Source organism: Lepidothrix coronata, unplaced genomic scaffold (genome assembly GCF_001604755.1).
Source record: "Lepidothrix coronata isolate B3197 unplaced genomic scaffold, Lepidothrix_coronata-1.0 Scaffold11, whole genome shotgun sequence".
In the NCBI taxonomy this organism is placed as follows: Eukaryota; Metazoa; Chordata; class Aves; order Passeriformes; family Pipridae; genus Lepidothrix; species Lepidothrix coronata.
This window is the reverse complement of record NW_016690191.1, coordinates 8072272-8099645: the sequence shown is the minus strand read 5'-3', so window position 1 is coordinate 8099645 and position 27374 is coordinate 8072272. Positions and strand designations below refer to the sequence as shown.

The following is a 27374-nucleotide window of genomic DNA, read 5'->3' as shown; positions in this document are numbered from 1 at the left end:
TTTAGTTTCCTTGTCTGGTGCTTCTCAACATCCCTTTTGCTTCAGTGGTCACAGAGGCCAGTCCAGCCCCCCAGGAGGGCTCAGGGAGGCCTAACAGGAACCAACATTGCTGTTTGCAGCACTGTGGTTATGCCTACACAACCAGGCACTTTCTCTCTTTTTTAGCCATATTAAATAATCAAGGAAACCCCAAACAAAATCAAGTGCCTCCAACCACGTTTCATACTTTGGTGCTTTTTCCTGCCATTTCCATTTTCCTCTCTTACTACGAGCTGGCTATTTACTTGTCAAGTAGAGGCTGTTACTTGTAGCAATCAGTTAGTAAAGGCAGTGAGAAAATCTCAGAGAGTACTCATCTGCCCCAGCAGACAGCTGCATACTTGAATAAAAATTTTGCCATGCCCCCATTGCTTTTTATTAAAAGAGAAATAATAGTATTTCCTTACTTCACAGTTGGTTTGTAGCAGATTGAATTTAGAACCATGAAAAGCAGAGACACATAGAAAACAAGAGTACTGTCAACAAAATCTGCATCTAAATGTAAGCCTGACTATTCTTTTTACCTTTTTTTTTTTCATAAAGGTGATGACTGACTCTTCTTTTTACCTTCTTTTCTTCATAAAGGTGATGAGCATGGTGTCTGGCTTTGGTCCTCTCATCACAGCTGGCATCTTTTCAGCTACTCTGTCATCAGCTCTAGCATCTCTTGTCAGTGCACCCAAAGTCTTCCAGGTAAAATTAAACTATCCATTTCCTTATACTCAGTTTTACTTCAAAGACACAAAATTTAGTTGAAGTCTATGTGCCAAATGTAATATATATTTAAACAACACTGACACCTGTGGGAGGAAAAGGCAGGGAAAACAGTATGTACAATGTTTTTCAACAGAAATAGGCAGATTTCATCCTCATACAAGGGCAACAATATTCCTTTGGTCAGAGCTCAGCTTTGTTGCAGGAGTGGGGATACACACGTGTCTGTTATAAATAGCTTGAAGGCTACAATAAGCTTTAACTATAAATATTTTGTGCAAAGCACCTGCCCAGCTTTCCAGAAGTTGTCTGGGAAGCAGCAATGTGGAAAGAGTGGGAGCAGAGGGCATGGGACAGAGAGATAACCTGTACAAATTACACCAAGCCACTGATTTGGGCTTCAATTTCCCCCAGTTTAGATTCCATTTAACTATTTAATTAATCTTTTCTTTTAAAGCACTGAATAAGCATTAAATGCCTGTATTTCTGTTTCCCACTATATAATAACATAGTAGCACATTGTCTTATCACCTTATTTAAATGTTCATGTGCCATGGCATTGATGTATTTGAAGTACTAAGATATATCTAACTTGTTTAGCGAATGCCCAGCAAGCTGCCACTCACAGTGACTTCTGATGCAAGAAAGCACTGCTTAACAGAATTCCGTTCTGATTTCTTACCAGGCTCTTTGCAAGGACAATGTCTACAAAGGGCTCGAGTTCTTTGCCAAAGGATATGGAAAAAACAATGAGCCCATCAGGGGATATGTTCTCACTTTCGTGATCGCTATGGCATTCATTTTGATTGGTTTGTATAAAGTAACACAACTGCTATAATACCATGTTCTGAAATTATACAAACTGATATCTTGATACAATTATTAGCTATGGTTAGAAAAATTTCCAGTCAGGTAAGCTCTGACATAAACTCAAGCACACTCAAAGTCCTGGTAGTAGTTCCATTATTCTTAATGAAGGCAAAAAAACCCCAACAGGGATTCTTGTGACATCTCAACACCACTACAGCCTCATTTTCAAAGATGCAGTTTCAATTCCTGTTCACTCTGCTGGAAGAGGGCAGTGTTTAGAGCTATATCAAATAAGGCAAAGTCACAAGCTTTGAAAATGGTTTTCCAGTTTATATTGCACATAGCTCTGAGGTAGTCCTGAGACAATCAGGAAGCCTACTCTGCCCAAACCTTCCCAACAGTCAGGTCCAAAGTAAATCAGTTTGCCAGCACTTGTGGTAGAAAATCCCACCTACCATATTTAGGGGTGTGAGAATCTTTAAATCAGTTTTTCCAAGATTAGAAATTCAAACTGTCTGACACTAAGTAAATAGGATATCTAGTAGAGATAATTCAGATTTCCATTTAAAAAGCAAAACAATAAGCTTTAACTATAAATATTTTGTGCAAAGCATCTGTCCTTTCAATTATGTATTTAAAATTCTTAACTTTACACCAGATCTACATTGTTAAGAGACAGCCTGTAGAATCACAGTATCAAATATAACCTTGCACAGCACATAATGTTATTAAAATCAGCATTAGCAGACATAATTCATATGAATGTACGTATATCAAAGTGGCCTTCAATTAGTAAGACAGTAAAATACCCAAGCTCTCCCTGGATGACAAATTCAGAAAATGTTCAGATTTAATGCATCATTAGGAAAAAGCCAGCCAACAGTCTAGGAACCTGGTGCCTATGTCTGACTTGTGTCTATGTCTTGCAGCTGAACTGAATACCATTGCTCCCATCATTTCCAATTTCTTCCTGGCTTCCTACGCCCTGATTAATTTCTCCTGCTTTCACGCCTCATACGCAAAATCTCCAGGTGAGTCTGCATTCACTAGTGATTTAAATGTGGGCTTTCTGACCTCTGCAAGTTTTTTACTGTATGTCAGAGGAAATTGCAGCACATGTAAAATACCTAGGCTATGTGATCTGATGTTTTACTGCTCTTATTGAATATGAAGACATTTTATTTATCTCCAAAAGATAAAAATAATGGCTCTAGTCCTTACAATCTCTACAGTTGTACAGGATGAAAAAATACTTCAGGGGATCCCACTGGAGCAAAAAAAGCTCCTCCTAAGAGTGTTTTCCCCTCACTGTCACAAAACATGGGTGGATAAAAGCCTATGCCAACTCTAGCCACATAAAGCAAGGTATAGTGGGGAGTAATCATGTCCTTCTCCTCCAAATCTACAGTGAAGTGTATGGGGAGGTTCATACGAACAGTAATTGCAGTAGAGTGATCCTGCCTGGAGAGGAACATGTAGAGCAAGAACAGGTCCCCCAGACAGCACCAGCACATCTCTGCAGTACCTGGAAGCAGAACTGTAAGGTGAAATGCAATGAGATCCTGTTCAGGGATAACTTGAGATCCTCTCTCTATATTTGTGCAGCAAAGGAACATAGTGGCTTTCAGGCTTACGCATTGCCACAGCAGAGTGATTCTCACATCTTCATGAATGAAGGGGTGACACCTCCAGGACTAAAGCCAATCAGCTGAGCAACTCTGGGTTTGCACATAAGAAAGACAATTTCCTGATGCTATGAATTAATTATTCAACTCAAGGAGTGAGGAATAAATTTTTGATTTCCAGTGTGAAGAAACTGCAATAGCAACACATCAGCTTCCTTCCTATAGAGCTGCATAGTGTCATTTGTTCAGAGGGCAGAAAAGATGAGCACTTCTGCTAATTACCTGCACAGCTGAACAAATGCAGATATGCTCCACATGGCCTTGGAGCTGAGTAACAATTACCTCTACAGACTTCATCTGCCTGCATCTGACTCTACCACTATTTAACATTTCAGACAGAACTGCAGCCATTTTTCTTTTCTCATTTCCTCCAGTTAATTTCTGCCAATTCACAGTGATAGATTATAATAATTGCAAGGCTGCAGGACAGCAAATTTCTTCACAGCAGGTCCTTCCCATTCCCTCATTACAAAGATGATCCAAGACAGGATCTTGTATCTTCTGTGTTTTTTCCCTCTCCAAAGAGTGTGCTCTGTAGAACACCTGGCAGAGACCTGCAAACCATGGAGGCTCACTGCTTGCCTCATCATTTTAATTGGTAGCAGGGGATGGATTCAGTGCTGCAGCTGAAGAGCAGCAGGAATAATATCTTTTTAAAGTCAATTGCAAATGGTTTTATTTTTCTGCAGTGAGGTCAGGAGATTTCCAATTTCAGACAGGTGCACTTACAGTATTGGGATAAACTCTCCTCTCAGCAAGTGTTCAGCTACCAATAATAAGTTCTGTGTATATGCATCAAAAGGACAGTCACCAATTACCTGGAGTTACAGGAAAATCTGTTTCTGATGTTCTGAAATGTTCTGAACCAGTAAACTTTAATTTGTGAAAAATACCTTTAAACAGAATAGCTACTCAAAGCCACGCTGAGCAAAGCAGTAGGAAATAGCAGAAGGCTTGTAAGACCCCATATTCTGTGCATGTTGAAACCTACAGCAGCCAACACTTAAAAGTATCTGTTGATGCAATGCCTGAGAATTTGCACATATCACTCCCACCCCTTCTGACAGAGCCTGAAACAAACTGCACATGGGTTTGTATACACAAAAAACATGAATCACCATTTCATCCATATATTTTATGCTCTTCCAATTTTCTCAATTGTCTTTAAACAGGTTGGAGACCTGCATTCAGGTATTATAACATGTGGGTGTCACTTTTTGGAGCCCTGCTATGCTGTGGTGTGATGTTTGTCATCAACTGGTGGGCAGCTCTCATCACTTATGCCATTGAGCTCTTTCTATATATTTATGTAACATATAAGAAGCCAGGTAAGGCCAAATCCTGCTATTATTCTGTGTATATGTTATACAGCCAGACTGGATTTTAAAGGAATTCATTCTGCTTACAGAATTAGCAATTACTTTTTCTCTGATATCTTTATTTAGAGGCAAGCCTGAAGCATCCCATTAAATTCCACTTTATATAATATAGATTAAGTTGATAATCTGGTGAATGTTTGCCTATTTAACAAGTACTTCAAGTATGGTTCAGGGCTTTCTGTAAACATTCCAGCAGACTGGTTTATTCCCATCACATCTTTATGACATTGGGGCTTTTACTTGAGTATCACTCATAATTTTTTTCCACCCACACACAAAACCTTACCTGAATTTTGCAGTGCTCCCAGCTGACTCATCCGTGGTCATCACTCAAAATTTAAACCTGCTGCCCATTATACAACAACAAAAATGTAATCTGAATTACTCCTGAACTGATCATCCTCCAGCACCTCCTTACAATCCCTCCATAAATCAAAAGAAGATGGGCACACTTTACTGCTGGAAAAAAACTGCTTAGTAGCTCAGCAAATCACAGGAGGTGTCGTCAGAAATCTGTGTGCTAATACAGCCCCAGTATCAGACAAGACAGTCTGGTTATTCATATCCAGGACAAAACTAACCCAGGTCCAGATTTCAGTGCTAACCACCTGAATTACTTCTGCAGTATAAAAAAAAATAACACAAATAAAAGGGACAAGTTTCCCAGGAGAAGATGTGCCTTTGCTGCAGCCAGCTGGGGACAGAAACACCTGGTCTGACACTTATTCTTTTCTGTGTATTGCTGCACTGTTGTGTGTCCTCCCTGTCTGCATTTTCATACCCATTGGGATGGCCTGTGGTTCTTTCCTGTAAATATATCAACAGGTGTAGGAGAACACACCTGTCACAAGGCACTTGTCAAAAACATTTACTTGCATGGGGTATTTTTGCATCACACAAGCAAAACCTATTATTGAGAAGCACAAAGAACAATAGGTCTGTATCTATGAAGTATGAGAGAATATATCCTGCTTTTTTCACAGAGCACCTGATTGCTGACTTTTGCAACAGAATGTAGGGAAAAGCCCATGGTTTAATATGCATTATTTATCTCTATTATATGCAGAAGTAAACTGGGGCTCCTCTACACAGGCTCTTTACTTTGTTAATGCCTTAGACAGCGCTCTGGCATTAACTACAGTGGAAGACCATGTGAAAAACTTCAGGTAAGATTTTCAGTGAACAGTAGAATGGCTTATCCTGGACATGTACATCAGCCAAACATATACAACCTCTTTTCTTCCTAACAGACCTCAGTGCATAACACTAACAGGAGCTCCTATGATCAGGCCTGCTCTGCTGGACATCACACACACCTTCACCAAGAACAACGGGCTGTGTATCTGCTGTGAAGTGTTCACGGTAAGGTCAGCTCAGACAGATCTGGAAACTCAGCCCCAGTGGGTGCTGCAGGTCTCCATTACACATTCCACTCTCACTCAGCACACAATGTTCCTGTTGGTGCTGGTCTGTGTCTGTGCAGACCATGACAGAGACTCGCACTGAGAAGGAATTTTGTCATAATTCTTGACATGAAAGCCATCAGCTGATACGGAGCCTGCTGGTAAATGCCTCATTGAGATGCATTTCAGAGTTCATAGCAGATGGACCAAAAAATGGTTTGAAAAAAATAGAACATTACAAGGAAAGATTTTAGGCTTAGAAGACAGAAAAACCCCAAATCACACAACACATAAAATTTGAAGGATTATTGTGCAAAAGTCAAATTACCCAGGCTCCATTTTCGGCTTTGTCACTGATTTGCAGTGTTAGGGTTTGGCAAGTAATTCAGCTCCCTTTGCAGTGGTTCCTCCAAAACTGTTAGAGTGCTAATTCTGAGGATAAACATGCTCTTCTGAGACCTGAAGAGAGGAGAAAAGTAAATGTCTAGTTATAAATACACAGCAAATGATGTATCTTGGAAGATGAAGATCTAGTCTCTCATTAGGACAGAATAAAAATAGATAGGTTTGTAATGTACAGAGAAAACGTATTTTAAATATTACAATGACCTTTTAATTTTGAAAACAAAAAAAACCCCAGCTCATGGCACCAAATGGGGATGCAGAATCTTGATAACAGTATCATTTCAGGAAAGAGTGTAGGAATTCCTACAAGAGTGTAGGAATAATTCATTTGATGCTGCCACATTGCAGAAACGGAGTACAGAAGATCCACATGTGATTCTTTTCAAATCAAATTAATCTATAAAGAGTGACTAGTCCCAGTTCTTCCCTACTATAATTATTCTTAGCTTTCCCATCACATGCAGTAAGTGTAGAATCAATCCCAACAAGATCCTGAAACTATGCAGCTTCCTAAAGCTGAGTCTCAGCAATGTTCCTGAATTATTAGACATGTTTCTCTATATCAGTACTTTCTAAGGAGAACTGAGATTTCATTTCTGTCCATACAAAAAAACCCTAAGTCTACTGTATTAGTGTAAGCATTGTAATTGTTTTGAGGGGAGGAGGTTTAAATTATTTCTTTGGAAACTTAAGTGAAATTTAATTTGCTCGGTAATAAAAATGTGACGAAATGAACCCTTCTGATTTGCAAAATTGTGGTAAAAAATGGACGATAAAATTCCTAGGAACCACATAGAAGAGCAGCCTACAACATATAAAATACAGCAAGACTATTCAGCCATAAATGTAACATATTTTGCCTCAAAAGCTGACATGCTGTTAGCTATGCATGAAGTTTTGAGAAACAATGCCAGAGAGAGCATCTTACACTTCTTTTTTCCAAAAAGCAGCAAGAAACTTTCCAGGAACACAGTGACATAGTTCAGACATAGGCAAAATAAATACAGCAACTGAATATAAAGACAATTTAAAGTTTACCTGTGTCTGAGGTTGTGGCTGCATGTTGGCTTGAAGTCTGAGTTTGTAGAAAAAAGGGCTATCCTGCTTTTACTCCCTGCCTTGACATACAATATTTTTGCAAGGTTAGTCTTCAGTCTGCAAATTCACCGGGCTCCTTGTACAATTGTACAAACATTACCACTGGTACAGAGGAGGAGCAGGGGAGGACACACACAGGCTGTCCCCTGACAGAAGGGTGGGACTGGACCCCTGGCCAGCAGAAACACTGTGCAAGCCAGCTGCAAAACCACCTTCAGGTTCTCTCCTTAAAGAGATAGGGAAGAAGGGTAAAACTTGTTTTTCTCCCCCCTTACCCACAAGAAAACTTAAATCTTATTGTTCAAGTTATTATTCCCAGCTCTTCAAGCAGCCAAGATCAAACTCTCCTTAAGTTACATCCATGTCTTCTGATTCTAATATGCACATGGATTCTTGTCCCATTAATTTACCAGATGACCAGTGAAACAAACTGGTGTCAAAGGCATTTGCATCTTTAATTGTATTGCACAACTCTTTTCCCTTACTGTTAGTAGATAGGAGCTTAAACAAGTATATTTAGATCTGCTGAGACTCTTTTACGTAGTCAAGTCAGGGAGGGACTTTATTCACTCTGAGGTGCTTTATCATACCTTAGATTTTTTTTAAGATGTTACAATCCATAGTAGTTCTTCTTTCTGTCAGAATCACTATATTTAAGTAGCATTAACAGCCTCAGCCTCTCAAACAGAATGTGAATTATGTTAGCAGCACACTTCTTTTCAAAGGGCTGAATCTCTGTGGACCCTTTTTGGAAATGTATTTTTCTGGCTCTCCCGTTTGCTCACAGGTAACTGCTTCAAAATCACTGTGTGATGTACAACACAAAACTTTAATAATATTTTATTGTATCATGCAGGGCCCACGCAAGCTGTGTGTTAAGGAGATGAACAGTGGCATGGAAAAAAAGCAGGCCTGGCTCACAAAGAACAAAAGAAAAGCCTTTTATGCAGCAGTGGCAGCTGACAGCTTCAGAGATGGAGTCAAAAGTCTTCTTCAAGTAAGCTTTTTGTTTACAAAACACACAGAAGAGTGTTACATCAAAGCATCCCTTTATGTGAAGCATTACTGTTTACTTGTTAAGAAGCCCTGTGTATGTATGGATGGATAATGTTATAGACAGAAGGGGCATTCTGGGGGCAGAATGCAGAAGGGGCATAATATAAATGTATATTATATTACAGATTATTTCATAAAGATCTCGTTCTGGGCTATGGCATTATGAGACAAGGCAGACTGATTCTCTCCTAAATGAACAAGACACTTATGAAAAAAGAGAGGCATCTGCAGGGCAACATATGACTGTCTTTGCAGCTGACACTTGATACACTTCAAATCAATTCTATTGTTTGGTATTATGCAGCATATTAAATATATGAGAATGTTTCTGCATTAAATGAAAACTGAAAATGTGTAATATACATTTTCTGCAAACAGCAAGAAGGCCATTTAAATAAAAGTGCAATATTTTTCTATTACTCTAAGAATACAGCAGATCATTTCCAACAGTCCATTTAAAATGGCTTTAATGAAGGCACAGAGACATTGTTTCCATATTTCCCATCTTCCCCCCTTCACATACATGAATATTTAAACATACAGGTACTGAGGCAAAACATAGAGAAAATTCACATCTTTTGCACAAAATACACTGCTGAAAAGACATCAGTGCAAACTGAGACAGTAGGGAACCAACTAAAATACTCTGGGTAACAGTCACCCACTGGCAGCCTACCAGGGCTCTTTGTACACTTGCTGAATGGACAGTACAATTGAGCAAGATGAAATGCTATTAATAAAGGTCCCTTTGTTCTATCAAAGCCTCACAAAGACACTTCATCTTGGGTTTATACATTGTCTCAGTAGGAGATCCCTCTGATGTTTTTGAGAACTGTTACAGTCTGATGATCTCTTCCTTTCCATTACTACTATTGCCAAAGTCAACTACTGGACCACAAATAATTCCCTTCCAACAAACAGAAGGAAAACCATATCATCACTATTGTAACCTAAAGTCATGTGCAACAATTATTGATTTCAATGTAAACAGTGCAAACCCACCAAGATTCCAACAGTTTTTACCTCTTTTCTGCTTGCTAGTAGTAAAACTGGGCAAGTGTAACAACTTGACAAGCTGGTATTTTTTGTGTCTCCTCCTGAAGGTTCCCAATACACTGTGTTTAGATTTCTATAAAAATTAAGTCAGCTGAATCTAGATCTGACTACTCCTACTTGTCCAGGTTTTAGCATCCAGAACCAGTTCTGGAGGCAATTTAATATCTTGACAAACCATTTCTTCTTCCTGTTTATAAACTATAATTTAACAGTAAATAGTAATGCTTCACATAAAAGGATAATTTGACGTATCTATAAAGCATGTTCACCTGATTTTGGATAATCTTTTGAAAAGAATACAGCAAATGGAACAGCAACAGTTTCCAAATTCAAGGAAAAAAAATACTCTTAGGAGGCTACGCCTTCTCTGTGTCTCTGAGGTGTTTTAAGAGACTTCAGACTCAGTTCATCTATGGAACATTCCAAAGCTGATAAAAGCTTTATGCTATAATGTTAGAATGAGCATACAAACAGTTCTGAACTCTCTCTTGATTCCAAGTTATTGAACCATTTTAATGAGAGCATGTCAGAAGAAATGCAAATGAATGCTAATTTAGCAAAACTACATTTATGTCGTCTAAAATCATTTACAGTTGGAATGATTTAAAGCTAATCTTTCTGATTTCTGCTTGGCTATGAGCATGAAGGGCATTTATGAAATGCAATCTAGTTGTAAGTGTCTCCAGAACATTACTTCAGTTATCTTTTGCCATTACTTTTCATTTACAGTTAAAAGCATGTGTGTGTGTGTACCTTTCTAAGCAGTGTTTTAATATTGTTAGGCCTCGGGCTTGGGTAGAATGAAACCAAATACCTTGGTGATTGGATTTAAGAAGGACTGGAGAAGTGCACCTGCCACACAAATTGAAAACTATGTGGGCATTATACAGTAAGTCAGCTCAGCACCTCCCTTTTCACTCCTCTTAGACTGGATTAACATAGCATTTCCATACAGAATTTGATGTGTAGAAACAATGTAAGTACCTACAAATCTAGGCTACACATCCTACCTCTGTAACAGAAGTTACTGCCCATTATAAAAGGCTCCTTGGCTTCCCACACCCAGTAGGATCTGCCTGTCAAACATCTGCACTGTTGGAGCTGATGTGGCTTGACAGCACTAAAGGAGCTGCTCTGCTGTCAGCAGGGCTTTTGCAGAGCTGTATTTTCCCATTTTTAGTGGGCAGGAGCTCAGAGAAAAACAACCATCATGTACGTACTTAGGGAATAAGAGAACATCATGGAATTCTTCTTTTAAGCCTAGGAGACAGAGGAAGAGCCTTGCTTCAAATCTCATGTGTGCCTAAGGCTCAGCAGCTCTGTGGGTTGGGATTTCACTGGGAAACAGTCATTTAGAAACAGGCTTCTCATAGATTTCTGCTCAAAACTCACCATAAGCGAGTTACAGAGCAACAAACCCCACCTCAGCTCTGTTATTTCCTCAGAGAAGGGAGAAAAAAATTACCCAATTGCAACCTAGTTCCTAAAAAAGTGTTGTCTGAAAGATCCATTCCAGGAATAGCCTATCTGTTCCCATTTCCACTCATACACTTTTTTTAAATAAGGGAAGAAAATTTACAGTACTTAGCTTAATCTTGGGCGATCCCTTCTGCAGTTTTACCTAGCCTGTCCTCCCTGTGAACAGTAACACTTCCTCTGATCTTCTCAAAGTAGCTTTCCTCACTGACGTGTACGATGCAAAAAGCATATTTATTCTTCTTTTTCTTTTTTTCCAGTGATGCCTTTGATTTTGAGCTTGGGGTGATTATTGTCAGAATTAGCCAAGGATTTGATATCTCTCAGGTCCTTCAGGTTCAAGGTAAGACTCCACAGCTGAATATCTGTGCTGGTTACATGCACAGCACAAGAAGTACCCTTAAGAATCACCACCTGCTTTCTAGGATAGTTCCTACACTGATGACTTCTACAGTTCCTCCTTGCTTCTCCAATTTAAATCCTGCCCCAAATTCTTGCTGATCACTGGCAGTGACAGAAAGAGTTCAAGCCTAACACATTAAGGGGCTCTGCACTCCAGAGAACTCAACTCCCAAAGCAGTTCCAGCACAGGCACAGACTAAAGCAGTAAAAAAATCATGCTGTGCCACAGCAACCTGTCACTCTGCTGCACATTCCCCTCCTGGTCTTGACACATCTTCCTCCTTCTGCTTACCTGAGATCTGTGAGACTGCAGGAATCAGGAAGCTGCACTTTTGGTACCACCTCTGCAGAACTCTGGGGCCCAGAAAGTTCCCACTCATGCAAAAATTTGGAACCCACAGGAAACATCAATTCTTCTTCACCTTTTTGTTCATTCTTCCTTAGGTTAGCAGTGCATATCTCAGGGGAAATGGAAAACCATAGCATAACCTCACCTTGAGTCCTGTGTGCAGTTTTGGGCACCCCAATACAGAAAAAGACATTAAGCTATTAGAAAGCATCCAAAGGAGGGCCGCAAGGATGGTGAAGGGTCTGGAGGGGAAGGTTTATGAGGAGTGGCTGGGGTCATTTAGTTCATTCAGCCTGGAGATGAGACCTCATTGTGGTCTTCAACATCCTTATGAGGGGAGAACTGGAGGGGCAGACACTGATGTCTTCGCTCTTGTGACCAATGATAGGACCCAAGGGAACAGCCTGAAGCTGAGTTGGGGAAAGTTTAGGCTGGATATCAGGAACAGGTTTTTCATCCAGAGGGTGGCTGGGCACTGGAACAGGCTTCCCAGGGAAGTGGTTCCAGCACTAAGCCTGTCTGAGTTCAAGAAGCGTTTGGACAACATTCTCAGGCACATGGTGTGATCTTTAGGGTGTCCTGCACAGGGCCAGGAGTTTGACTCAATGATCCTCATGTGTCCCTTCCAACTCAGCATATTCTATGATTCTATGAACCACTGGGGGATCCATGCCATCTGGGTGGAAAAGGTAGAGGGACACAGAGCAAGCAGACAGCTGCACCTAAACGAAGGGCTTCCAAAAGCCACATACACAATGGCAGCCTTCGTTTTGCTTTTTCCCCTTTAGCACACAGAGGTCTTATTTGTTCCTCAGGTATTCTGGGGAAGGGAACAGCTCCACATAAAATAACCCTCAGAACAATTCTCTCAAGGTGTTCAGTACGATAATTTCCCCCACATCTCGTCAGTCTACCCACTCGCTCGGACAGAGCCGGGCTAACCCCGGCCGTCCGTCCCGGCCCCGGTCCCCGGCGCGGCAGAGCACGGCTCTCTGCTGCCGCCCGCCGCCAGCGCCGCGCACCGCCCCGGCTAATTACAGCCCAAATTAACAGCCCAGCAGAGCGGGCGGTCCAGGATGAGGTAACGCTCAAAAGCAAATCACCTCCCCGAATTAAAAGGCGCCAGAGACTCCTTTCAAAAGCAAGGCGGATGAGCGCTCGCTCAGCAGACTGGCAGCTCGATGTGCACGGAGAGCCACGGGGACTTTGGAAAAAATTCTAAACTAATCAAGGTTTCTTCTCCCCCTCGTGACACCTGAGAGAGATCTGCCTGTCTCTTTGCTTGATGCAAGTCAGAAACTGACTGCTCAAAACGTACAGTCATTGTAACACCTGTGAAAACACAGCAAATACCAGCTCTGCGTTCTTACAAAGTAACAAATGTTCTTCAAGGGGTCAGACACGAGGAGTCAGGAATTAATTAGGATTGGGGCAGGGAGAAAAACCCTCAAATATCAAGGAATGTTTTCAAGTAGATGCAAAGTCTCTGCAGTGGAAAACAAAGATCACTGTATTCTATTATACTTTATACAGCATTCTGTTCAATGGAGAAACTGAAATTTTAGTTTTGAGTCACCATTAAGTTTGTGACTATCACCGTGTCTGACAATCAGAAGCACGTGGCTGTCATGGACTATAAAGTAAAAGAAAGGATATTCTTTCTGCTGGCAACTCAGAGTGTCAGCAGAGTTAATAATGTCCACCTAGAGAGAGTTTATTTTTTTTAACACAATGTCTTAAATGAACTCTACAGGAACTTTACTTAAGTGAACATTTAGTTCATCTATTACTCAAATAGAAGTTTTCCTTAAGAAAAAAGTTTTCTGCAGGCAAATGCCTGAACCACATTAATTAGTGCCTCGTCATACTATATTCCACAGTAACATGTGGTACCTTTTTCTCAGCATAAAGCTAATACTGGCAAGATGAAATTGTTCTTTTATATTACTAAATTTACTGGATTGGTTAGCTAAATCTTACATCTTTACAGCAAATGCTTAAAACTTAAAAATATTTCAGCATAGAAACTGATGGCATATTCAGGATCCTTAAATATTTCTGAGAATCTTGAAGTCCAAACCATGTGACTTGTTCTTAGAAAAGGGACCCACAGGCTCGAACTCAATATCTGATCTTTCTCATTTTAGGAAAACAGCTTTTCTAATGTGTTTTCAAATTCTTGGCTAAAGAAACCAACCAAATATCCACTAACATAACTCAATATCTCATGTAACTATAAAATGTCATAATACTGAATTTGATCTGGAAGAGAAAACCTAAGAGCAGCTGAGTAGCACTGTAACACACCCCACTGCTGTAGGCACAGGCACCCTAAGTTAGGGCTTCTACAGGTGAATTCAGCTTCCTCCTCCCTATTAGTTTGCAAAAAAGAAGCATTTTAGCTTTTCCTCCCAGCAGCTTTACATTGTCTACAAAGTACCATAATAGCAATTACATCACCACCATTAGTTCAATAAGCGATTTAATTTAAAAAAGAAAGTGATGTGTTACCAGTTCACTTACCTTTTCCAATATACAGAGGAATTAGAGAAGCTGGAGCAGGAGAGATTGGCACTGGAAGCCACCATTAAAGAAAATGATTTTGAAGAAGGAAAAAGGGGCATCTGTGGATTCTTCAAAAAAGCCAGCACACTCAATATCTCAAAACATGAAACAAAAAAGGGTAAGTTCCAAAATGACAGCTCCTTCCTGACCCTTCAATGCACCCTGCTTTCACCAATATCCAAACTGGACTTTACTCCAAGCCAAAAGCTCCTGAGCCACACAGAAGCCCCTGGAAAAGGACCTCCCCTGTACAAACCTGTCATGGTGGCTACAACCCTGTAATGCAGCACAGAGTGACATCCTCTGCTTGTAGGATACACTACCTCGTAAAACACAACCAATTTCCTCCCCTCATTTGCTAGATAAACTTCTCAGCTCAGCTAATGTTCAATTCTATTTGTCAAAAATAGAATATGGTTGGTTGACAAATACAGAACAAGTTGGTTTGGGGATTTTTTGGTTGTTTGGTTTTTTTTAATAGGCTGTTTTCAGTTTTTAAATAGAGGCCTTTCTTCCTCCTCTTTAAAGAAAATAGGAACATATTCCCAATATTCAGGGAACAAGCAATCTTACTTTACTTAACACACACACACAAACTCGGTACAGAGCTGAAAAACAGGTAAAAACAGCACAACTGCTCTATATTCTAAGCATAATTTCATAAAAATGCACAAGTGAAGGTGGTAAAAGTACTGGAAGTACATACACAGCATGCTGTCAAATAACTAATTAACACATAACTTAAATGTGTAGGTGATGAAATCAAAATTACATTTCAGATATAGTAAAATGATACAGAAATACAGTCAGAATTTAAGGTCTCATTTCACAACTGCTAGGCTGTAATGGTAATGACCCACCTGAAGCCATGCTTCTACACAGACATGTATTTTCAGAATTTTCACCTGCAGAGACTATTACATCTGGCTGTGCATGCAACTCCCACAGGTATCAGGAAGATCTACAGACTGAAAACATAAAATGTCATTATTCGTTAGTTGGCAGACTTCAGTTCATTTTGCAAGCTTCAGTAAAATATATTTTTATGACAATTCCAACAAGAGTGTGCACCTCTGTTTCAACTACCCTTTTTGATTTAGTTGAGAAAGGCATAAAGGAAATACATATTGCACACTCTGGCTCTCTATATGAGATAGATTATGATAATAAATATCCCTGCCTCTCTCTTTTGCTTTTATATTCATAGTCCCCGGAGTTGTTGCATCTTCCAGCAGAAATGCTAGAACTGCTTTAGAACTATCCTGTGCACGCTCCAGAAATACAAGAAAACCAAACAAAGCATTTTCAGAACCTAGCAGATCAGAGTAAAACCTCTGAAGAAGCCTGTCTGCTCCATTTAAAATACTGCTCTGACACCATCTCTTTGAAATCATTGAAAGAGGAGCAGTAATAAAGTCACAGGCTTCAAAAGATGGAATGAGAGAAGACATTGTTAGTGCATAATCAAAACTATAACTTTTGAAGCCAACCAAGCAAACAGAAAGGACCAGAATGTATTTTCAATTAACAAGGACCATCCCAGCCCAGGGAAGCAGCCATACAGGTTTGTGTTTCCTGCCTTCCACCCTTCACCTGTGCTCCCGCTGCATCCTCGTTTCGTCCACCATCGCTGTGCCTTCCAGGGAGCTCTGTGTTTTACAAGACAGCTGAGATTGTAAATGAGGCAAAATAACACATTTACTTCTAAAATCTATCAGATATTTCCCACTCGCTTTTTAAAGCCCCAGAGAATTTTACATTATGTAAAAAGAGACAGAGAACAAACAATCAGATAACCCCTTTCAAGATGCTATAATCTAGTGACAATGTATCCCACAAGCTTTGGTTTCTGTGAGTATTGGCACATTAAAACTCCATAGCATCCACTCTGTAATCTTTTTTCAGATTTAAAGTATAGAAATTATGTCAGAGACAGTTCATTTTCTTGAAGCTTTCTCTCCGTTTGGCTCCCTAAAGCTACTCGTGTCCTCGCTTGTCAGACATCCTTTCACATTTTTTCTTTCTCATTGCAGAGAGCACCATTAACACCATGCAGTCAATGCATGTGGGTGAATTCAATCAGAAGCTGCTAGAAGCCAGCACTCAATTTAAAAAGAAGCAAGGAAAAGGTACAATTGACATTTGGTGGCTGTTCGATGATGGAGGTAAGGAATTTGAGTAAGAACCCCAGGGAGAGAGATTTCTGTGTTACCAAATATAAAAACAGGCTTGGGAATTCACATTAAACCGTTTTCTTTTAAGATCACATATTCAATTTTATGTCTGGATTAAATGTTTTAAAATTAACTTACATCCAATGCTGCTGAAGTGAAGGATGGAATTTTTACCACACAATGCACTAATCTGATCTTCCTGTAATTTTGTATGTTCTTCCAGGTCTAACAATCCTAATTCCTTACATTCTAACTATCAGGAAGAAGTGGAAAAATTGTAAATTAAGGATCTTCACTGGAGGAAAAGTCAACAGGATTGAAGAAGAAAAACTAGTGTAAATATAATTTTATTTATCTCACTGTTCAGTGTTTGAATGATGCTGAATATAATGCATATACAGCAGGAAGCTGGGAATTTTCCAGCACAACCAGTTTGTTGTACTGTGGGCAGCAGGAAAAAAAAAAAAAAAGATGTACTTGACAGAAAGGTGTTGAGCTTATGGCATAGCCCTCAAGGCTCTGCAAATGGTCATTACCAAAGGAAACTCACATCCAGCACTTTTTCCCATTAATAGCTCATATTCCCTTCCCTAAGAAGAACAGTCTGCACTTCGTAATGAGAATATAATTACTTTTATGGGATTTACATGAGATTGTCCAGTTAACAGCAAGTGAAATTGCACATGAAACTCTCATATGCAATACCATAGACAGATAGCTCACATAAATGTGATTAACTGTGGCAAAAAGTAAAGAAGTTAAAGAGCAAGTTAATCAACTTTAAGACCAAGTTGATTTTACTCAGCTTTTTAAAACAAGTCTAGATTTCATAATCATCATTTGCCTTCAAGCAAATGAAAGGTACTAATATTAACTTATTTTTATCATCACTGTATACAGCACCTTTCCTTCCAAAGCACTTTACACACTAGAGGCACAGCTATTTCACCACTGGTGGAAGCAGCTCAATTTGGGATGAAAATCAGCAACTGCTTAACAAAGAGCAGTTAAAAACAACATCAGTCAAGTTCAATTTCAGCCAATTCAGAAGTTAAATTTAGCTGGACTTTTACTAGTATGTAATTCCCCAAATATTAAAACCTCTCCACAGAAGCTGAGACTTTTCTCTTTTTCCTGTTCTAAACAAGGATTGCCCCAAGGGACGTCAAGATTTATAGAAGCAGTATGTTCTTCTTATATATATAAAAGAAGAATGAGTAAACTCTCAGGTCATAAACAAATATGTACTTCTACCATGGTTTGCTCCTAGGAACTCTCTGACCTTTTCAAATTCCAAAGCTTACATACCAAAAAAAAAAAAAGAAAGGGAAGGAGGTGTGGGGAAGAACCACAAGATCCCAACTGTGCTTCAAACAAAGACAAAACTGACCTAAGCAAACCTCTGTAACCTCAGCACAAACACACACAAAGCTATAAACTATTCCTTCTGCCAACCAAGGCTCAAAAGTATTTTCTTTTATGAAAATGTGCAAAACCAACATGTGAGTAGATCACTATAAATTCCTAAATGAAAAAGACTCTTTAAGTATTGTTCACTAACTCTCTGGACCAGATTTTCACCAACACATACACTACCAGTGTTGTACACGCTCCATGCATAGAATTCTGACAATAACAGAATAACAGAAGCCTTCTGTAAGAACTGGAGGATTCTGCCCTACTGCATTTTGAATATTTTTCCTTTATAACTCAAGCCTTAGGATATACTTAAAGTACCATTTTTTTCCCAAAATGTAAACACCCTGCCCTCTGTCTGCTATTAATTTCCACTTTTTGTGATTTTCATCGATCATCAGTTAAATGAATTATACTACAGCAATCACATTAATCCTGTTCTGTAATTGCAAATTGAAACACTAAAAGCATTTAAAGTAATTTGTCATATAGTTAAAGATAAGATATCAAATGCAGTTGTCTAACTCATTTATGAGTGTTCTTTGATACAAGGCACTCAGAAGCACAGTGATAAAACATTTCTCTTTTGTTTTCAGGATGGCTTCACTCCTAAGCAAATTCAGAATAAAATTTGCTGATATTAATATCATTTGTGATATCAATATAAAGCCCAACAAAGAGAGGTAAGAAACATTAACAAAATCCATTATTTAGCAGTCAGCCTTTATCTGGAGCTTGTTTTTTTTATGTTGAGCATTAAAAACAAAAAACCAAAACACACCACAGAGAACAACACTGTCACTTTATCACAATAATTTTCTAAGTACCAAGAACAGGAAAAAGAAAAGAACCTTTTAACAATCACAATTCAAAGAGTCCAAACCATAGGCAGCCTTTTTCTTTATGTTGTAATTATAAGAATTTTAATAAAGACTAATTAGACAGCATACTTATGAGCCACTAAATTTAACAGGCATTTTATGATGGCTTTTCATATCTATTTAGCTTGCAATAGACTTCAGTCATAGTTCTTCTGTCAACTCAACCTTCTGGATTTTATAATGAATTCATAACATTTTTCTGGCCAAACATAAGCATATTTCCTCTTTCCCATGAGGACAACATTATAACACTCCCCTATCACTCAAATATAATGAAGGTTCAATTTTTTTAAAAATTAACTTATCTTAGGTAAAGGTTAGGAAGTTGGTAAAACAGTGCTCAAGGAGCTCCACCTCCAACTGTGTCAGCTAAAAAAAAATAAATCTTAAAGTCCTTTCTTTCTAAAACATATTTCCATAAAAATCATCTATGTAGACATCTGCTAATGTAGACAAAAGTCTACAGCAGGTTGCTCATGAAATAACTGAATCCTAAACTCAATTCACAGTATTGCTCTTGGTCTTAAAGATCCACTGAAAATGTGCTCACCTTGCTATGCTGTCTTCCATCCCCTCCCTTACTCCACCCAAAGCCCTTCCTCTGAATTCAATTGCAATCCCAGGTTAGTTTCTCAGTCCTTCCGTGTCCTGTTTTTACACAAACACATAACTTTGCAAAAACAATATTAGATTCACCAGTGTTTCTGTGGTTCGTTGGAGATTTTCACTTAAGAAATGAAACTAAAGAATAGGAAGATTTTATTACTAGATACCTAAAGTCACCTTTTATTGCCCTCTTGATCTCTGAAGTAATATTTTTTAATTATATCAAGAACTGTGCAGAATACTTCTTTTTTTCCTCCAATACAACGCAGTGATTTTACATAAATAAAAGCTAGCAAAGGGAATTCATATCTGGCATTAACATAAAACACACACACATGTGCTGCATCAGCAGTATCTCAACAGAACAAGTGAATATTGTGCCAGACACTTGCTAGACCACTGTATCTCTCTTCCAGCTGGCATCCCACTTATTTCATTAATAATAAGAGAATTATCACTATTTTACATACTGAAACAGAGAATATGGATGTTGACAAACTCTGACAACTTAGCAACAGCCACACTAAATGCTGCATGTCACAGTCTTTAACCCACCTCATGACTTCCTGGCCATAAAGTCCAGCCTGTGCCCAGTCTCCCATTTCACTTCCTAGTGAGGTCTGTCAGCACAAAGTGCTCAGAGAAAGACACTCACACTGACACAAGAGAATCTCCCTCAGGTCTCTGTGGGATTATAAAAAACTTTCAACAATGCAGCAAGCAAGGAAGTTTCTCCAGATGATGACAATCAAAAGCTTAAAAAAAAAAAATGAAATTCACAGTGAAAGTCTGTGGAAAAGTGGGGAAGTTGGGAAATGAACACAAATCTGAGCCCCCATATAGCAAAAAACCTACAGCATTTCTTTCAGCCCCTTGCCATAGGAAATTTATATCACCTGTTTATCCATTTCATTAAAATGCTCAGTAAAACTGCATCAGTCAGGTGATTGGTCTTGCTAGAGCTAAAACAGTAATAAAACTTTATTATGAGAATCCACATTCATTGTTAATATTAATAACTAATAGTTAGTAATTAGTAACCAGTTTGGAGTTTTTGTAGAAGTAATTTTTGTCAGAACCAGGAAAATGCCGAAAATTCTCTGCCAAATGCAGTGTTTAATTATCCTCAAATAACCTTTTAATTATCCTCAAATAACCCAAACATACTGAAGTGGCACAGATATAACCTGGGGCACAATGTAACAAACAATAGTTAAAGATTTTGCAAGTTTTTCAGCTGCAATTATCATCAGCGAGGCCTGTCGTACACAGTGACTGTGAAATAAGTCAGTGAGTTCACACCCTGCAGCAAGGCCTCCTTTGTAATTCCTGTTTCAGCTGGAAATTCTTTGAAGAGATGATTGAACCATATCGTCTCCATGAAAGCTGCAAAGATATAACAACTGCTGAGAAATTAAAGCGAGAGACTCCATGGAAAATTACAGATGCAGAGCTGGAAGCATTCAAGGAGAAGGTAAAGCCTTGCCTGCCTTTTTACATATGTACCTTTTCTTACACTCCAGATGTTTGAAGCGATTAGTAAGAAAATGTGAAATACCAGATATGGAATGAGAAACGTGACATGTACAAACCTGTATTTGATATTTACAAATTGGATTTATATTGTAAACACTGCAGAGGTGTGTTATGATTGCATTATTCAGCACTCTAAGACCTTGGCAGGTTTACACAGTATTTTCCAGGCTGATGAGAAGCTCTGCCCACATCAGAGCCAGCCAGATGAAAACCCACTGTGAACAAGAAGCCACATAGTGCTGCACTGAGCCTGAGCTAATCGGATCTGCTGAGAGCTTTATTAAATGGCTCCACTGTTTTAGAGCTTGAACCTCTTAAAGACTGCAGTTCCAAACATTCACCACTTTGGGAAATGCAGGACTGAATCCAGACACCACAACTAACTCTAGAAATTTCTCCAAAGGCAAGATTTAACATGGATTCTTTCCTCAATGGCAGCCTGCAGACTAAACCTGTCCACAGCACAGGAGCTCTCCTGCAGTTCACAGGCACTTAAGGCTGATGTTGGCTGATCCACTGCGTAAATTAGAGTCCAGGCTGCACTTTAATTTACTGGAAAATACCTTTTTAGCAAGGGACTGCCAGGCTTCATCAGGCCAGTACCAAAAGGACACTGCAAACTCTTTCACTCTTAAGAGTGTAACTCACAGAGAATTAATCTAGCAATTTTATTTATGGTTCCTATTGGATTAACCTGAGTGCACTGAGAGTTCAGTTATCTCCACTTTATGACGCTAGTAACTTCCTCAGCAGAGCAAGGACTGTGACTCTGAGCTCAGAGCTGCTAGAAGTCACAGCCTGACATACTAACATAATCAGAAATCAATGGTGATTTAAGATAACACACTACACTACCAACTGCAGCAGCTGGGAAGCAGCCTGGCTGCTCACTGTGTTACCCTTTTCGTGGAGCTGATAACCAGCATAAGGTTATGGCAGTCAGCTGTGGGCAGAAAGCCTTAGAATTACTCTCAGCTTCAACCATCAAAAATTGAGAGTCAGAGCCCTTAAAACATCTCAGTATAAAAGACAATGGGAATATAATCACAAATATTCTGCACACTTGTGTGCAGAACCAGGATATGAGAGAAAGAAAATACATGATTAAGCTTGGTCACTAACTAAAGAACCAGAAAAATACCCCCTTGGTTGAAAAGTCAGAAATATGAAATGCCAAGTTGCTCTATAAAACAAGAACAGCAACAAAAATTTTAGCTTACACACCTGAAAAGACCTGCCCCTTATCTTTAAAAGTAAGGCAGTTCTGGAAATTTCACAGAGGACATTAGAACACATCTAAAATTCAAAAGAGAAAAACCTGGCAGCACAGATAAAGGGTGATATTATAGGATGACTCTCATGAGATAACAGCTGGCTAAATTATGAGGATTCTTAGCTATATAACATGTAAAAGAGCAGTAAGAATTTCTGTAGAGGAAGAAATGTTAAGGTGTGAACAGAAAAAAGTCCAGCTTTTTACTTTCTCCAGGGAAAGAGAAAATAATTTACAAGACCAGTTAAGACACATCTATCTTACACAAACCTGCCCTGGTCTCTTGTTCCTTATGACTCGTGTTAAGTTATAAAAACTTTGAGGGCCTGAGCCTGGCCTGATAAAGGCTCAATATCAAAGTAACAATCATTTATGCACTGTGTCAGTACAAAAATAACCCCTATCCCCAGGAAACCTTACACAAGGGTGAACAACTCTGGCCCCAACATAACTACACTAATCAAGAAGCATGGCTTGGCCTCATGTTTCGCCATCTCTCTGAGTCTGGACCACAGAGCATACCACAGGTCCAATACTGCCAAAGCAACAGCAGAAAATCTTACTGCAAGGGGCAGTGTAGAAGTCCACGAGGCACCAGAACTGAGGATCATTGACTTAACCGATCTTTTTCTTCTCCCCTGTTTCAATCAGAGTTACCGCCAGGTCCGTCTGAATGAACTCTTACAAGAGCATTCCAGAGCAGCCAACATCATTGTCCTGTGAGTGCCAAGATTTTGGTTCTAACTTTGAGAAGAGTGTGTAAAGGGATTCTGGACTGGAGCAACAGAAACCCTTGAGTTATTTCATTGAGCACAAAACCAATCTTTCGAGTACCTTCTGAAGGACTTGCAGCTGGACTGATAATTCTCTGGGACTACACTGAATAGGAATCTTTCCTGGTCACTTAAAAGAAATCCCTACTCATGAAAAACCTGTCAAAAATGTAATCTTCACATCCAATCTGCATGTTGAGTGTTACATCTGCTTGCTTGCCTGCAGAAAATACACATTTTTCCTTTCTTTTCTCCCAACTATTACAAACTCAAAGTTAGAAAAAGGATTCTTTTGGTTTGCATGTAAAAAATAGGGTTGTTAGCCAAGATCTACTTGAAACTTGAGTTAGGATGATGCAATTATATAAAGGAAAAGAGGCCACCAATAAAATTACCAAAAAAGCAAGCCATTTCCAGAATGAATTTTTAGTTAGAGCCACATTTTTTATAAATTAGCTTGCATTTGTGATGTGCAGATAAACCTCTTCAGCTCTATTAATTCAGTCTCCAAAAAGAGGGTGATCACGTTACCATAAACTGACCCACACTTTAAAACTCCCATCTCACAGTAATTACAGATCAGAAAATAGGCTGATGGACTGCAGAACTGTTCATGCACTGTATTTTTTATCCTTTAAAAAAAAATGATATTACGTGTGGGCTTTATGAAAATATTCTTTACCAGTTTAAGGTTACAATCACAAACAGTTCGTGTCCAGTACAACCAGGTGAGCAAGAGTTTGCAAATTAAGGCCTGATGGTAGTTTTGTGCTTGATGATATTAAAACAATCATGTGGTCTTATTATATCAGAGTTGTAAATGAACAGTTAAGTTTTCTACTTCATATTGAGTGAGAAGCATTTTACCTGAGCTACCCCTGCCTTCATAATGATAACTTTATTTTTCCCTCTGCCTAAACAGGAGCCTCCCTGTGGCAAGAAAAGGAGCAGTGTCTGATTACCTGTATTTGGCTTGGCTAGAAATTCTCTCCAAGAACCTTCCTCCAGTCCTACTGGTCAGAGGCAACCACAAAAATGTACTGACTTTCTATTCTTAGGAAAACATCAGAATATGCCTTGCTTGATTTCAACATCCACATTTCTAACGGCAGTGATGCATTAAAGACACATTTACCTAATACAAATCTAAAAGGTAAATAATTGACAGAAAAGTTTTCAAAAATCCAAAGCAACAGAGCAAAGAATTAGACAAAAAATGTAAATGGTCCCTGCTGGTTTTACACTCCAGTACAGGCAAAAGAAGGAAAATCTACCTATATATTATATGAGTTGGCAAATATTTGAATACACAAAGAAGAAATTCCTCTGATTTTATAGAGTATTGAAAATTATTTGATATTAATCCTAGAAAGCCAAAATTAACTTCTACAATACAAAATGCATTAAATCTATAAATAAATACTTCTTTCGAATTGCACTATCACAGTTGCTAATAGGCACAAAATAGGATTAAAATGAAATGCACCAACTTGTGAGAGAGAATAAAACCTGTATGGCATCCATCAGGGCAAAGCCATAAACTAACAGAATGCAAGTAGAATACTTGCAATGCTGTTTGATTGTAATATTGCCAAATTAAGACCTATTTCTACAGCAGATGCTTTTACTTAAATTGTTCTGCTAATTTATATTAACTGTAACACTTCTAATTAACTGACAAACAAAAAACTCACCTTTATAAAAATATGGACTCTACGTGACAAGACTTGATGTTGAATTTTCAGGCTCTGACATGGAATACAATGTATGATTGCAATAATCAAATTTCACAAAGAAATTAGTAAAATCATAAATATTCTAGGAATGTTAGGGTTAATACAATCTGACATTATACTTTGGGATAACATGTACAGTGATTTATGTGATTAGAAAATAACAAAAACCCATTAACTGAGTTGAATGCCTTATTTTTTGATTGATATAAAAGATTTATCTCATTTTTGACTTTCTAAATAATATTCATTATACACTAACTTAAAATAAAGGAAATCCATTAAGTTGTGTAATTTTTCTATTTTCTATTCTGCAACATTATGGTACTTTATAATTTCAGCTGCCAAGAAAAGCAGATTCTCTTTTTAATGGGGAAACCTATATTCTCTATGTAAGCATTAATTAAATTAAAGACCACCAAGGAACATGGTTAATTTATTTTCTGTAGTTCTGCAAATCCTTGACAGAGATTAACTGACATCTAAACCTCATGAAAGCCAGGGAACCCTGAATTTCACTAAATGTATATTTTAAAGCAGCCTCAGCTTCCATCTTGCTTGAATTATTAGAATTTAACTTGGGGGAAGATCTAGCACTGCATCTCCAAAAATGACAAATATTTGATATTCATATTTTTCTGAGTTCAACAGCAGCAATTCAGCAGAACATGGTAATGTAGCCCAGTAATCCATGCTTTATTTTCTCCATCTATTAAAGGCAGGATATGAAATACTGATATTTTCTCATAATGTTCTTCCTTCGCTCCTTCTTACACATTTACAACCAAGCTGAAGGATCATTTTGCAGTTTAAGTGCATTACACAGATATATGAGTTTCCTCCATACACCAGACTTCCTGCACAGCTCTGAGCAAACCAAAGCTCTCATTCTGCACCTGCAAAAAAGGAGATTATTCTCATCCCTCACAGTGACGTTGGCAGTGATACTGCAGCTTGTCACATGCTCTCAGGTCCTTCCAGCTTTGTAGAATTGCAATGGCCACCATCCTTTTCATCTCACTGCAGACACCACACAGGTCTAATCTGCATGTGGCACCCAGGCAATGCAAAGAAAAGAACTTTTAGGGAGGCTCCACTTAGGCCTTTTGTGTGTTTCTTACCACAGTCTATGAAAGGACCTGGAGGAATTACACACCTCTATTAAGCCATTTAATTATGTACATGAGAGGAGATTGTTTCCTAAGTATTCCCAAGTACTGTCGTTCTCAATCTACAGGGAACATTGACTTAAACTGTTTTGGGGGACCTAAGCAGATCCAAAAAGAGAACGAGCACAAAATAAACCAGCAATGGCACTTTCAATACTATTCATACTTTTCTCTCACAAACACAGTGATGTGGGGATTGCAACAATAAATCCTAAGAGGTACTTTTCTAAGTGAACAGTCATCAAAAACTAAGTACTAACATAAACATTCCTCTAAAATTCCTTGCTTGAACTACAGTGATTAATTACAAGATGTATCCACACAACAGTGTTATGGGATTTATAATGAGTAGCACAAACTGTGAATGTAACAGTTCTTAACTACCTGAAAGTATTATTTCCACAAATTCACAAGTAATTTAAACACAGCAGCATTTCTTGTTCCTCACTATGATTCCTGAAGTGTGTGCATGACCAATTTGGAGAGCACACTAATTACGGACTATCTTAAATTGCAACTTTGATTGCAAAATTTTGTTAGTCCACCTACCTCATTTCTCACTCTGTAACCAACACTTCTATATAAATTACGCATAAAACAAGTGCTGAATTTTAATCATCATGTTAGTAACTAAATTCTAATTACACATTTGACATCTCTAGAAAACATACAACTCTAATGCTGTCTAGTACATTTTGAGCTTATATCACACTACCAGCTCTGTAGGTTTATATAATTTAGGGTTGATTTGATCAGCCACAACAAAAGTAAGCATAGATAAGGTGACCAGGGACATTAAAGTGTGAAAATACTGTTGCTATGAAGCAAGAATAAAGAATATTTTTAATTTTCTTCAAAAGTCCAGGCATCCTGCACAGTTAGGGGCCTGTTAAAGTGATCCACTATTGTCTCTCTCATCAGTGAATCTTACCTTTCCCTCCTAACGTCAGTGCAGCTCTGACAGGTATCACAGAAGGCATTTCATCACAGTTCAGAAACTATGCTTTCCTTAAACATTTTTACAACCACTGGTAAACTGTTCAGCTTGATCACGTAACTCCTAGAGCATAGTCCAGATTATGCTGTCCAGAACATCATTCTTCCAATGTGCCTTTCACTAGATTTTTCAGTCCCCAACAGAGATTACTTTTGTGGGGGTGTTTATTTAATTTTAAATCAGCTACTCAACAGTGCAAGCAGAAAAGTTTTCTAACCAAAAAGGCACTCCACTGTGAAGATAAACTGCAGCTATGCAAGTCACACTGCAAAGAACATGCTGCTATCACACTTCACACACAAAGGAGTTCCCACTTAATCATCATAATCACAAGGTACAAAGCTCCAGCCACATGCACAGTAATTTTCACCAGCCTTAA

General features: G+C 38.6%; 1 protein-coding gene and 1 long non-coding RNA gene across 7 annotated transcripts in view; one reads left to right on the top strand and one right to left on the bottom strand.

Moving 5' to 3' along the window:
• SLC12A1 (solute carrier family 12 member 1) overlaps positions 1-25114 on the top strand; it is a 47031-nt gene extending 21917 nt beyond the window's left edge. For all 4 annotated transcript variants that reach the window (XM_017805019.1, XM_017805018.1, XM_017805017.1 and 1 more), the window contains 16 exons: positions 625-732; positions 1439-1562; positions 2493-2594; positions 4421-4576; positions 5694-5793; positions 5878-5989; positions 8390-8530; positions 10428-10534; positions 11382-11464; positions 14412-14555; positions 16471-16602; positions 16835-16946; positions 18624-18710; positions 20853-20988; positions 22975-23042; positions 24019-25114. In XM_017805019.1, the coding sequence (XP_017660508.1) occupies positions 625-732; positions 1439-1562; positions 2493-2594; positions 4421-4576; positions 5694-5793; positions 5878-5989; positions 8390-8530; positions 10428-10534; positions 11382-11464; positions 14412-14555; positions 16471-16602; positions 16835-16946; positions 18624-18710; positions 20853-20988; positions 22975-23042; positions 24019-24154 (1848 nt within the window). In that variant the 3' untranslated portion in view covers positions 24155-25114. The remainder of the gene's footprint in view (positions 1-624; positions 733-1438; positions 1563-2492; positions 2595-4420; positions 4577-5693; positions 5794-5877; positions 5990-8389; positions 8531-10427; positions 10535-11381; positions 11465-14411; positions 14556-16470; positions 16603-16834; positions 16947-18623; positions 18711-20852; positions 20989-22974; positions 23043-24018) is intronic.
• LOC108492569 lies at positions 560-20860 on the bottom strand. 3 transcript variants are annotated; one of them, XR_001873152.1, is made up of 5 exons: positions 20817-20860; positions 16031-16086; positions 15298-15405; positions 6359-6489; positions 560-839 (listed from the first exon to the last, which is right to left on the bottom strand). It is a non-coding gene; the product is annotated as an uncharacterized LOC108492569 (long non-coding RNA). The 3 variants fall into 3 exon arrangements; XR_001873151.1 differs by lacking the exon at positions 20817-20860 and adding an exon at positions 16750-16821 and having other exon boundaries at positions 16031-16104; XR_001873150.1 differs by lacking the exon at positions 20817-20860 and having other exon boundaries at positions 16031-16457.
• Positions 25115-27374: the final 2260 nt, after the last annotated feature.